The sequence below is a fragment of the Amborella trichopoda genome, chromosome 12 (genome assembly GCF_054954075.1).
Source record: "Amborella trichopoda isolate Santa Cruz 75 chromosome 12, AtrichopodaSantaCruz75HAP2 v2.0, whole genome shotgun sequence".
Classification (NCBI taxonomy): domain Eukaryota; kingdom Viridiplantae; phylum Streptophyta; class Magnoliopsida; order Amborellales; family Amborellaceae; genus Amborella; species Amborella trichopoda.
This window is the reverse complement of record NC_142347.1, coordinates 44,540,398-44,554,424: the sequence shown is the minus strand read 5'-3', so window position 1 is coordinate 44,554,424 and position 14,027 is coordinate 44,540,398. Positions and strand designations below refer to the sequence as shown.

Genomic DNA, 14,027 nt, shown 5'->3' with positions numbered 1-14,027 from the left:
TATTTTTAAAAAAAATATAAAATCCCAAAAAATAAGGTTTTTATTGGTAATGTGTTTGTGAATTTTTTTAACATTTTGGCGAAGATTGGAAAGTGTTTTGACCATGAATACCTATTTTAACATTTTTCCATCGTTTATGAAATTTTTTTAATATACCTTGAGAACAAATTGATTTTTTAAAATCCATTTTTTCACTATTTTTCAACTTTATTTGAATGTGCTTTGTTTAATAATGCTTTAAATATATTTGAAATATTTTTTTAAATATTTTAGTATTTTTTAAAATAAATTTTAGACTGACCAAAGCCTGCCGGGGTAGGCCGGTTGAACCAACCGGTTTACTGTTTATTCGGACCCGACCCTTAGCCGGAGGTCGGTTGAATTTTTCGAACACTGACTGCAACCTTCTGAAAGTTGTCGCTACATTTAAACCATAAAAGCATAGTTATTGGATGAGTGGATGATTACAAGCCATAAAGCAATTTTTTTTTGCTAAGTGGGGTCCTTTTGCTACTTAACTTCAAAGCTAATATCTAAAGGTTCTCTCTTTATTTGGTAAGTGAACTTTAAAGCCAATCCTGTAAATAACAGCTAGATATTAGTCATGGTAAAGAGCTTAATGAGGTTCGGATGAAGTTTTCCTGAGGTGTCCAAACTAAAATTAGATGTGCAATAGATATACATTGGAGCTACTAATCAATCCGAGCTGGATTCAGGCCGCCCTAAGTACATGGGCTGGGTATGGATACAAATTCTGCGACGTGCCCGAGCCAACCCTCTTCTGGCTTGATAGCAGTTGAATCAGTGTACGGGTACAAGTCGAGAAAGGCTCGCTGGTGTGCTATGTGGTTGAGCCTGATTTTTGGCCTAGGCCCTGTGGGATTTGCTTAAACAAAAATATTTTAGCGCCAGACTTTGCTTCATAAAATTTTGGATAATTCAGCAATCAAGCCCAAGCCCAGTTGCTTATTAGCATTGTTTTCAACTCATCAGGCAATACAGATCAAGCTAAGATGATACAGCCTCCCTATTTTATTTGACTCCAATTTTTTCCAATTGAGATAAAGTAGTAGGAAACTTGGTCCAAATAAAAAAAATTGGGGCCCAATACTGAGTCAAGATAGTCCAAAACTGAAAAACTTTAATCTTTGGGGTACCCTACAAAAGTCACTCAATAATGTAGGGGCTCTAGTCAACCCCTTTTTGCAATGTATTGGATCCATAATGGACCATTTACAAAACAAAAAGGGACTGGTGCTTGTTGGATCCAACACTTGGACATGGTGCTAGAAAGACCAAAGGCGCCATCTGGTTCTATCTATTTGGACTAAAAGAAGTTTATCTTTTAGTATGGTTGACCCTTGAACAAAGAAACTACATGGGAACCCAATCCTGCGTATACAACTATTTAGCTTCAGGGATTAAAAATTCGATGTTTTAGAACCGTCCGAATCGGCTCGAGATTTGGCACCACGAGATTTAGGTTCAAGGAACCTTAGGATAGGCCAGGAATAGGTTTAAGGCATAGGTAGTTAGGGTAGTCAGTGCCACAAAATGACGTCTTAAGTCTTATTATTATTTTTTTTTGAGAAGAAGACTATTTTTCTATTGAACTATTAAAAAAAAAAAAAAAAACTAGAATCGGCCACATTCTACTAGTTTTTGGCTTTTTTTTTAATTTTTTTTTGAAATAATTTTTTTGTGAAGTATGGCTAGATTCGATTCTGGAATCTCCTTAGTCGGATCTAGCTAATTAGAATAGGCCGCCTAGCGAGTGGAAGCCCAATTGGATTTTGTAAACACTATTTCGAATTGGTCCATCTTGAATTAGATACTATTTTGACTTGTTGAGTACGTGGTCCTTTAAGAGCCCTTAAAATATAACTCGATCACAAAGTAGTACTAATTTTAGGGCAATTATTGCTTTTGGCTATTGTATTAAACCTAAAATTTTGTTTACCATAATAGATAGACTTCAAGAAAATGGGATAATTAAGTTAATAAAACCATAAAACTTACCAAAGACGAGAAAATTGGGTGAATAAAATAGAGGTGAATTTGTTGCATATGCGTCAAAACAACTATCGTAATCTTGCATTCTCTTCATCTTATCCTACAATATTTTACTACAATCAGATTGAGCAACCATGTGGCCTTGGAGTTTATAAGGAAATAAGGTTCATTGAAGCTTCCTTTAGGGGCTATTTCCAAAGCCTTTTAGCTTCTTTTTCACGTTTGTGGATGTTTCATTTATTAAATGTTGTAGTTATAATCATATGCAATAAATAAAAGATTATTAGAAACTTTTTTATGCACTAATGTTTTTTATTTATTCTTAGTTTTTTTGGGGTGTACCTTTGCTGGGGCAACAAGCGGCCAAAAACATTGGAGAGAGAGAGAGCTTTAGAGAGAGAGGGCCAAAAAATTCCATGTTTTAAGGCGGGTTGTAGGCTTAAAATTGAATTATAAATTATAATGTGGCTTAGAAACAAAGAGGCCCAACTTGACCCAAATCGTACGATAACACAAAAAAAAAATGTATTATATTTTTACATGGAATTTGCCGGCGTGCTTTTCGCAAGAGAGATATCTCCTTAGACTTACCAAACATAAAATATTTGGACACTCTACTCATTTCTTGCTTGTCGCTTATGCACAAAAGAGAGCAATGTCTGATCCCCCAAGGTTTATTAACATGAGAGAGAGAAAGAGTAATTTTAGGGAGAGAGAGAGTGTAACTTTCAAGAGAGAGTGGGTTTCCACTACAATCAGTGTTCTCAAACTCGGCTGGATCAACTTGGAATGTGCTGGTCATATGGGCACTTGTTAATCTGGCTTCGGTCAGTTTTGGTAATCTGGTAGGGTATTTAAAAAAAAAAAAATTAAATAAAAATTCTCGAAAAATAAAATATTTGTTTGTAATATATTTTTGATTGTTTTTTTTATCATTTCGACAAAAATTGGAAAGTGTTTTAGTGATATATATATATATATATATAGGTGAAATGCTATAGTGTCTCGCCTCCATCACGGACTAACTATATCCATGACGGTTTATTGAACGGATCCGCAAGATTTCATGTAAATTTTTAGACCGCCACGAACCTAGCATGTCTGTGGCGGTCAAAAAACATATACCATCCAATTTTTTTGGATGGTGATTGGCCTATGGGTGAAATCACTATAGCATTTCACCCACAGGTGTCGCGTAAATGCTTATGTATGTATGTATTTCTTTTTTAAAATTTTTGAAAATAGCCCTAGGCACAAATGGGTTTTTTGAAATCCATTTTTTTTTTTTACTTTTCAATTTTTTTAAGCCTTTTTGAACCGACTAGGCCTATCTAATAGGCCTGAAGTTGGTGGTTACTTGGATTGAGGCATTGGCTGGTTTTCGAGGCTGGTTCAATTTTTCGAACATGTTAAATGGAGGGACAACTAGCGTAGGAAAAATCGGGCAGTTAGAATTCTAATGCTTGCTCGGTTCCGGTTTTGGTTAGTTTTGGTGAACCAGTCAAATAAAAATAATTCAAAACAATTATATAAAATCTATGCTTTTACATTTTTCATTCTTTTTGAAAAATTTCAAAAATATCTTTGGGCACAAATTGATTATTTAAAATCTATACTTTTCATTAATTTTCAACTTCATTTGAATGCGTTTTGTTTAAGGAAAATTTTCGTTAAAAAGTTTTTGGATTGAAATGATATAAAAATATTTATTATGGCTAATTTTTATAATCAAATGTCAATAGAAAAGAGAGATATGGGATGACGGGGTATGATGAAATCTTTAACGATTTTTTTTTGCTGCTCGAAAGGAAAACGGAAAGAAGATGTATTATGAAATAATACGAGAAATTAAGATATGAAATTTTTTTTTATTTAATTATGCTTTAAATATATTTTTTATATTTTATTTATTTTTTTGTATTTTTTCATTTTTTTAAATATTTTTTTCATTGTTTGGAACTTATCCGGTGAAACCGGCTGGTTTAGATCTACTGTAGTAGACATTATATTCTAGAGAGAGTGAAAGAGGGTTGGGTAACTTTTTAGAGAGAATGTGAGAGAAAATAAGTGATATATATGTTTCATAAATTTTTGGAGAGAAAATGAAAGAGGGTCGTACGATTTTTTAGAGAGAGATTCATAACCTGAGAAGATATTCATGGGGAGCGGGAGAGAGATCTTAGAGAGAGAAAGAGCTTTGTTAAAGGCGGCCGTACGCATTGACAAGTATGGACACAGAGAGTAGGAAAGCATGTACGTAACCCAACAAATGACAAAGCTGAAAGACGGGAACCCAACGCCAACGCACAAAAGCAGGGGGTCGCTCCCCGCGTCCGCGTGCGCCTTCGGTTCTGTATTTACTAGGCTGAAGAAGGTGAGAGAGAGAGAACTCCAAGATATTCTAGAGAGAGAAAGAGAAGCCTTTAATCCGAAAGGAAAATATTTTGATAGGTCCGTGGCCTTGTCAAAATGAGTAAAATCTAATTTCAAAATTATAATTTTGGAGTAAAAACCTTCAAATCAATCAGGTTGCATCCACTGTTATGGTTGTAAAAAAAAAAAGGATTTTCAATCTTAAAAATAGTATATATTATAACAAATTATCTACACCGTTCGTTTCACTCGAAAAATAAATTTTCATAGATCTAAAAAATCTGAACCTTTTTTTATGTTTAAAATTTTCTAATGGGTGTTGAAAATTGATTTTAGAGCTATATTGAAGATTTCTATGTCTATAAAGTAATGTTTTAGGGAGAATTTGTTTCAATAAAGCGGAGGTCTTACAAAAACTGCATCCGTATTTTTTTAATTAGCACGTAGAGAAAAAAGAGAGAGGAAGAGGAAAAGAGATGGACACATTTAGCGAGAAAGCGTAGAGAGAGAGAGTCACAATAAGAGAGAGAAGAGTCCAATTTTTTAACACAAGTAGCGGTGAAATTCGAGGGGGTGGGGGGAGAGACCCATTTATAGAGAGAGAAAAGTCGATGTGAGAAGGTGTTAGAGAGGGAGAGAGAGAAGTGCCTAATTTTTAAAGAAAGTAGAGAGAGAAAGAGAGAGGAGAGAGGCCCCATTTAAAAAGGCCATGTGGAGACCATGTGAGATTTGAGCAAAGCCAACGCCTCAAAGGTTTTGAATAAGGGAGGGCCCACCAGGATCAGCATGTTTTCCGGATCCTGCCAATCGACTCCAAGATTTTTAGGGTTCAACAAAGTACACCTCTCTTTGTTTTGATACACAAATCGCTTCTCTCTCTCTCTCTCTACATTTCTCTCTCTATCTTTCTGATTCATAGGGAGAATGTTATAATTGTTATGAATCTCTTTCTCTCTCTCTAAAACTTTGGCTCGGTGGGTCACGACCACCATGTGCATGCATGTGACATGTCTGTCCCCTCGTTGGGTCCACCACCCCCCTCCCACTTTGGGCTAATTAAAATCACTTCTTATTCTCTCTCTACCACTTTCTCTCTCTACTCTCTACACATTTCCCTCATTCATTCTCTCTCTCTCTCTCTAAGTCTCTATTATATTAGCCACTCATTCCCCACACCCATCCCCCCTCTCTCTCTCCTCATCTCTCACCCCGTTTTCCTCTCTCTCTCTTTCTTAAATTAGTTCGCAACACATCCTCTGCAGTCTCACGAGCCCCCAACTTTTGCTCTCTCTCTCTCTCTAACTTGTGTATCTCTCTGTGCACTCTGCAACCTGCCGGGCCTTGAATGCCGTTCCCTCACGTACTTGTTTAACATGTAAGAAAGAAAGAATACCTTGATTTTCCTCCCTCGTTCTGTGACCACTTCTCTTAAGATATTGGAGAATTCAGCAAGCTTCTGCTAAGAAAATTAGAAGAGAAGATTTTGCAGGTATCTTACAGGAAAACCCAAATTCCAATGCCCCTCTTTCCTCCATTTCTCTTCCAAAATTCAGAGAGAGAAAGAGAGAAGAGAGAGAAAAGTTGCATGTGAGATAAAGATTCTATTGAAATTATACATTCCAACCTTTTGACCAATTTCATCCCTCTCTCTCTCTTTAAATTCTGATTGCTTGGTGTTGCCTTACTTGCAACTCCTGCAGAATTTGTTTTCACAGAGCCATGCAAGAAACTCCAAAGTCTTTCAGGCATGAGTTCTTAAGGCAACTTCTCCTAGGCCTAAAGCACAGCAGCTCAAGAGCTCAAGAGATGAGCCTTTTAGAGAGAAAAAAGGCCATCAAATTGGCAGCTGATACAGCTTTAGCCATGGCGTCGGATGGCTCTCACTGGAGCCGAGCCCTGATCTCGAATCTCTCGAAACTAGACGGGAGCCAATCTCTCATCAAAACCATGATGGGTGATGAAGCTTTTCAAAAAATAAAGAAACCCATCAATGGTGCTTCTGCATTTTGCCGAAAGCTCGGAGCCAGAAGGGTTCTGAAGGGGTATACAATGAGGATGAGAGAGAAAAAGAGAGTCCCTCCTTGTGTTTCGGCTCAAGCCTTAGCCAAGAAGCTTGTTAAAAGGAGGACTGAGAAGTTGAAGTGCTTAATACCAGGTGGTGAATTCATGGATAGATATTCACTTTTAGTGGAGGCCTCAGATTACATTCTCTCTCTAAAAGCTCAGGTAGATGTGATGCAACGCCTTGCCAATGTTTTGGCTTGCAAGGACATCCAACTTAACGAGTAAGTGCTTCAAAAGTTAAGGGGGGGCTTCATTTTCTCTCTCTAAAAGTTTATCTTTCTCTATCTAAATGTGAAGAGAATGGGCAGCAAGTGATGCACGCCTGTACAGAAGAGATGAGAGGGCTCAACACGCTCTCTCTCTCTCTCTCTATCTATCTCTCTCTCTCTTTCTCTCTCTATCTCTACTTCTTTTCGGTTATGTTATTTTTTTTTCTCCTCTGAATTTTGGTTCTGATGAGAGTGTCAAATCTATTGGTATCCTTATACTTTCAAGCTCTTTCTTCTTTTCTTATAAGTCATTTGAATGCATTACTACATCAATGGTTATGAATCGACATGAAAGAAAGTATGCAGAATTGAAACAAGAGAGCGAGAGAGAGAGAGAGAGAGAGAGAGAGAGAGAGAGCTTAGCTATGAGATGGCCACATGAGTGAGAGAGAGAGAGCTATAGTTATGAGATGGTCACATGACAGTGAGAGAGAGAGAGAGAGAGAGCACATGTGGGAGATGGCTTCCTTGAGCTGATGAAACTTTTCCAAATTCCTTTTACGGTTATTCATAAGAAAATCAGGGGATAAAATATAGACACCAATTCCTATGCATAGATTTCTATGGTCATACTTGTCCTTTACAAGTAAACCATTGTGACTTATAACATCACATGGCCTGTGTACCACCCTTACTAAAGCACACACCCACTTTTTTAACTTGGAATCTTGGTTTTATACTCTAATAAAAGCAAAGCATTTGCCTATCTAATTGTCTTTGCACCTTTCCCAAGTTTTGGTTTTGAGTCTCAAAGAACTATAGTGTCTTATGTCTTAGAAATCACATCTTATGCCTTAGAAATCACATACATTAAATGTTTAGTTCACTTTCATATGCTCTTTTCTTGAGTTTTCCTTTAATTTCAATGTTTAATTGGGATTGTACATTATGAGATCGCAAGGAGGTCAGTTTTTTTTAGCTAGGGGATGTGAAATCTGACAGCTCAAAATGTATGAGAGTTTTGAGAAATTATATTTGGACCTTGTGCCTAATCAATGACACACATCTAATCACCTGATTTCATATCTATTTGATAATGATTGTGGCTTTCTTATATAAAAATAAATGGTTATATTGTGTATATTTCCTTTTAATTAACTCAAAGTATAATCTATCATTTAAGCCATACTTTCAATTTCTACCAAGTTGAGGAATATAAGAGAAAATAAACCTAAGTAAGAAACAAAAAGGCGAAGTGAATGTTTTAGTGCTCAAATTCTAAGATTTATATAGAATCAAACACATATAGTTTACATGAGGTTTTAAGGGATTCGCTAGAGAATATATATTGTGATAGTTAAACTTTTCCAAGAACTTTCTATATCTTAAGGGGATTAGAGATATTACTAAGTGCTATTTCTCTCATTAAGGTGTGTGTGACATTCCAAGCTTCCAACTGATGTGGCTGCTTTCGTCTTGGCTTTACCTGATGAAAGTCTCACTGTTGATATAAAGCTGAGGATTCAGATTGTGAGCGCATATCTCCTTGTGCTATAAAAATCCTAAATCTACTGAAAATACAATCGTTTGTAGTTTACTGTCTCATTTTTTGTAAATGTCATTCCTCATATAATCATCTTCTACATTTGGAGACCCTTTTGTCATGCCTATGAAATGGATTGAATGTAACTCCCTAGAGGCTTAAAACAGTTGAAATTTTGCTTGATGTAACCCTCCAGTTAGGCAGAATACAAGGTTTCCCCTTACATTAGAGATGAATGCCAATCCATTTTGAGATATTTATTTCTTAAATTAGAATGTTTGTCCAGACATCTATGATATGATATAAGCTAATTTTAATGAATGTGATTAAAGAGGCCAAATCAAGGGAAAGTGAATGGAAATAAGGTCCCACAAACACCTAATCATCATGTTATCTGGACTCCACCCTCCCTTTGGTCACATCAAAGCTAATTTTAACTTAATTGGCAAAGACAACCTAGGTAAAGCAGGTTGTTTCATAGCATGTGACTAACATGGAACTGTGATTAGTACTATGAATTGAAATTCAGTGAGGCTGAGGATTTTTTCTTGGCTATGATGAATAGTAGATATTTTAAAAAAGGGACTTTTTCATGCGGCCAAACCTAGTCATTGTTCACCACAGAAACTAAGGGCAATAACAGTGTAGGAATCGCAACCTGATTCAGTAGTTCCGTGATAAGATTCGAACTCGGGACATAGTGTTGCAACCAAATTAACCAGTAGAATAGATTTGACATCTTGAAAGATGGACAATGATACTTGTGACTCTCTAGTCTCTAGTCTTTAGACTAGACCCTTTAATCCTCTTTATGCTTATCCATAAACCCCCTTTTCACTAAATAATAATGTGGTCTGTGGTATAAGTCTTTAAGCTTCATGGAGACGTCACTAAAAGGAAGAAATAAGTAGGAATCTGAATATTTGTTTTGGATGTATTGAAAAATAAACTAAGGTTATAGGATTATGTTGTGTAATATCAAACAAAAATAGAGTTTCAAAAAAAGAAAGAACTAAACAATTCGAATGAAAATTTAAACTTCTAATGACCTTTGGTTTAACCATGAAATCTGGGAAATAACATTGTAAAATAACTCGAAAACTGCTCATGCCCTTCCTTTATAACCTCTTTATACTACCCAAACTCTAATTAATGAGCAATCCTACTCGAAATAAAACTTCTAGTCATCAGTGAACAAGTTTGCCCTTGATACGAAAACAAACTTTATCCTTAAAAAATACAACTCCATCCAAGTATGGACCAAATTCTCTTCAATAAATTTTGTGGGATACAGAATATTGAAAAATAGAGACCATGAACCCCAATATATAAGAGAAAGAAAGAAGAAAAAAACAAGTTGAGACGTTTTAGATTGTGCTTTACTTCCAAAATTTAAGAGCTTCAGCACATTTGCATTATCTAATTAAATGGCTGCATTTAGTTCATCTTATGTTTTTATTCTATCATCCCAAATCCCAAAGGAGGCACGGGCCGACCCCAAATAGTTGAGAAAAACTCTAATGATGATTATGAGGAAGACACAATAGCATTAGTGCTCCCCTCGTTAGGCTATAACAAGCTATATTCATCTATTTATTGGCATGTATAGCACGCTCATGTATTAGGCTTTCAGCAAACTACTTTGGTTTGGCTTTCAACACAACTATAGATCTAAAGAACCCTATGCTATAAAGGGCTACCTTAGCGAACTATTCAAGATTCAAGGGCTAACGTTCATGCTAGTTACTTGATCCACTAGGATCAGGTCAGACATCGTGATTCGGTAAAGGTTCGCCCGATTGTAACGGGCACACTTTACACTTACTCCTTGGGCAAAAGAGTTACTTTAGAGGAATTTGTTCCATCTGAAATTTTGCGATCCACTTTAGAATCATTTGATGAGTATTTTCAGTTTCTAAATACTTGGATCAAACTGTCAAAAAATTGACGGTTTCTGTTTAACCTAAAATGTTAATTTTTTTTTAGGCACTCGCAGAGTGCTTTTTTAATCAATTTTCAAAAGGTTGTTCTCTATGTTGAGGAGATTACATCCCCAAATTTGGGTTTCTAAAAGTACTCGTAGATAAGTTTGATCCAAGGGACTGAATGGACGACATGCTCTTGTGGGATCATATGATCTTTTGACTTAATTAATGTAATCTTTTGAAGACATGTTTGAGAAGTAACCCTCTTAAACCTTTTGTTTGTTGGGTAAGCATCCAGGTTTTCTTTTGGAGTAATGGGTAAGTATCCATGATCTTAAGTACTGAATCTTTTGATGCACATGTTTCTTCTGAAACTCCTGCATATCTTCTTTTTCTTCAGCTTTTTTATTTGCTATTAAGCCAGGTCCAATTCCACAACCTCAAGCTTGCAACATAAGCACCTTCTATCGAGCCATGGGCTTGAACCCAAACCTTGAGGAAAATGTCATTAAGCTTAAGACCATGTCCAAATAACTTTTGTATAACTGCATTAAAAGGGTTAGCTATGTTGGCTAGGTCCTAATTAGACCTTGACTCGAGCAGACGTCAGCCTAGGTCCAGATCTATATATAAAAAATATAAATTAGCAATACATATTCATAATTTATGAATACAAAATATTAATTATGTGTATATGTGTTTTAGGCCTGGCTGTCCCTCCTACTGGTGACCCAGACCTATATGGATTGGGTCTAGACCAAATGGACCCGATCTTGACCTGTGGGCTCAACACCCAAATCTACACCCATAACTTGGTCGACTCGAATGTGTCAATCCATCGGCCTGACCCATTTGGCAGCCTTAGATTTCAAGCAATTATGACTTTTCAAAGGTCATCTAGCCCATCTTGATAATACTTTCAAAATTGTATATTCAAGTTTGGGGTTCACTAAGATGAACACAACAAATTCCAAGGACTTCTTGTTAGGATTTAAGCATTCACTTCGATGCAGAAATGTGAATCCCAAATGTTGGATCCCACCAAGATCATGTATTTATCCAGTTCGAAACAAAATAGGAGAGAGTACGAGCCATAATATAAGAAATAAAGAATGAAACAACCACACCACAAGTACACAAAGATTTATGTGATTCACCCCAAGAGGGCTACATCCATAGGCATGACAAACTGAAATCCATCATTCCAATGAAAGTTACATCATAGATTTTGGGATATAGGGTTACCTCTCTAATCCTTGACAAAACCCAGTTGAGCAAACCCCTTTAGACCCGTTCTCTTGACCGGCACTACTCGCCGATCTCACATATCTATTCCATAGTTAAACCATTGTCCAGGAAGAAACTCATTTCTATTCCACAGCTAAACCACTGTCTAAGAAGAGACCCATCTCTATATTACAACTAAACCGTTGTCCAAGAATAGTCCTTGAGAGCAATTGTGACTTTCTCTAATTAAAAGGGGAAACCACCCAAAATCTTCATGGGAACCACTTCTCTATAAGAAACCAGCCTCTCAATCTAGAAGAAACATATCGTAGTGTTTATCTGATGTTTCTTTCCATAGGAAACTCTTTTCTCTCTAAAGGGATGCCTTACCTCTGATGTAGAGGAGGCCCTACCACTCTCTTTAGAGAAAATCACCTTTCTCATATGGTGACCAAAATATGGCACACATATTCTTTTATTTTTCATCCCATATATATAAGATCAAAAGTCTACACTAAATAAGAAACTTCATATAATTATTACATATATCTCAAGAATCAAGAGATATATCCCAGAGTCCTAATCTTTTTGGATTTCTATTTCCTTTAGAAAACTTACAAATGTCAATCTCAATCCCACGTAATATGAGATTTTTTAGTGTGAGTGATTTTTGAATATCACCATATTCAACTCTTTTTTCCTCTTTTCCCTTCTCATGAAGAGCATGAGCTTCTCTTGCATAGTACGTAACAGCTCTTTAGTCCACAAATACTTTGATATTATTTAATATTTTACTAAAATCATAAATTTTATGCCCTATGCTTTGAAAATTCCTTATGCCTTATGGAACTATGTAGGAACCACACCGATCCAGTAGAGAACAAATTGCAAGTAGCTTTGCGTGCTGCATTTTGGTTAACGTTATTCATCACAATGATACAGGAGCTGCACATCCCCAAAGGCTTGTAGGGTTAGTGGTTTTTCTACAGGGTTCATGTCTTTTAAGATCCATACCTGCAATTTTATGGTTCAATGCAAGTTAAACGAAATAAAAGGCATCCAGACATTAATAGTTCTAGAACTCAAGATGTCATGTTGTGGCACTTATCACGCTGATCACCTATAACTTAAAGTCCATTTTTAAAGGTAATTTAGTAGTGTAATTAATCTCAAGATAATCCTCAGGTTCTTAAGGTGGTAGGATACCAAATATGATGTCTGTTTCATTCCCATCAAGGTCCCAAGCTAACATTAAGAAGAAAAATGTTAATACTATGTTCAAGCAAAATTCTTACATGACGGATCACATGCGCTTCCACCCCAAGACATTTCCCCTTTTAAGATCCTTGAATAGCATTTAAAAAGGAGCAATCTATGATATGACATGGTATAAGAAGGTTAATAATATATTATGAAAAAAATTATCTTTAGTATAAGAAGGTCACGATCACCTTTAGTCATTAGATATAATATAAATTGTATCAAAATTAGATATAATATTAGTTTGAAAATTAACCTTTAGTCATTAGATATAATATAAATTGTATCAAAATTAGATATAATATTAGTTTGAAAATTAAAAAGTTAAAAACTTTGTCGTACTTTACAACACTTTTCTAACTTATCGATTTCATATTTGACAATTACAAATGATTGTGATATTTAATCTATTTAGGTAATAAAAAACTTCAATAGAGTCTTTGGTACTTACTCCAACATTTATCTTACCACTAAGAAATACAAGAGGATAGATACAAACTTGAGCAACTAGTTTCCCGGAGCAACAGTTCTCTAAGTGCATGACCTTTCGCCTTTAAATCCATGGTGTAGCATTTACAGAAGAAGCAATATATGATAAGTCCTCTTACAACAAGGTGAACAATAGTAATAAGGCCATCTATCTCCAGTACAAAAGATATTTGGTAATTAGATAAAAACTCTAGCAACTAAACTTAAAATTTGAAGAGCTTTTTTTTATTTCATGATATCTCTTTAACCACTTAATTCTATATTTGACAATTAAAATTGACTGCGAAATTTAAATTTTTTTTTTTAGAATAAAAATTTTAAATAGAACCTTTTGACATTTAGTACAACATTGTTGCACCAATAAATGTAGGGCGGATGAAAAGTTGAGCACTCTTCAAAGCACTAGCATCTAGGTTCTTGAGCTTTTCAAGATCTACAACTGTGTCAAGTTGACTATGCAATTATGGAGTGCAATATGTACGACTCCACAACTATCAAATCTGCTTTTTTATATTAAAATCCTAGAAATATATTATATAGCATCTTGGTTGTTAGGTCTAGTAACACCATAGGCTGTTTTGTAGTATAGGACTCAATAAAATTGATGCCATGAAGGACACAGGCTACTAAGATAGAATGCAAATGATGGGTCTAACTCGGGAATGACCTTTTTATTTGCACTGCCTAACTTCAAACGTGGCTACTTTCATTTGATGTAAACCGGTCCAAGAACAAAAGGCACTGGGCAGCTATGCCTTAGGATAAAGTTCATCACTATTTGTCGAAACATTTTTTCTGAGGGTTATAGTTTTAAAATAAATTTTTATTTTTGCTTATAAAATTTAATGTTTCAAAACTAGTGTAGGTCAACATATCTATGAGAATTTTAAAATATTGAAAATAGACGATCACAAAATGTGTTAC

General features: G+C 35.5%; 1 protein-coding gene across 1 annotated transcript; it reads left to right on the top strand.

Annotated features, from left to right (window-relative positions):
* The first annotated feature begins 5,561 nt into the window (after positions 1-5,561).
* On the top strand, positions 5,562-8,456 carry LOC18435378 (transcription factor IBH1-like 1). The gene is made up of 3 exons (XM_006845423.4): positions 5,562-5,875; positions 6,087-6,671; positions 8,090-8,456. Exons 2-3 carry the CDS (start codon positions 6,106-6,108, stop codon positions 8,097-8,099), a joined length of 576 nt encoding a protein of 191 aa, XP_006845486.2. The 5' UTR covers positions 5,562-5,875; positions 6,087-6,105; the 3' UTR covers positions 8,100-8,456.
* Positions 8,457-14,027: the final 5,571 nt, after the last annotated feature.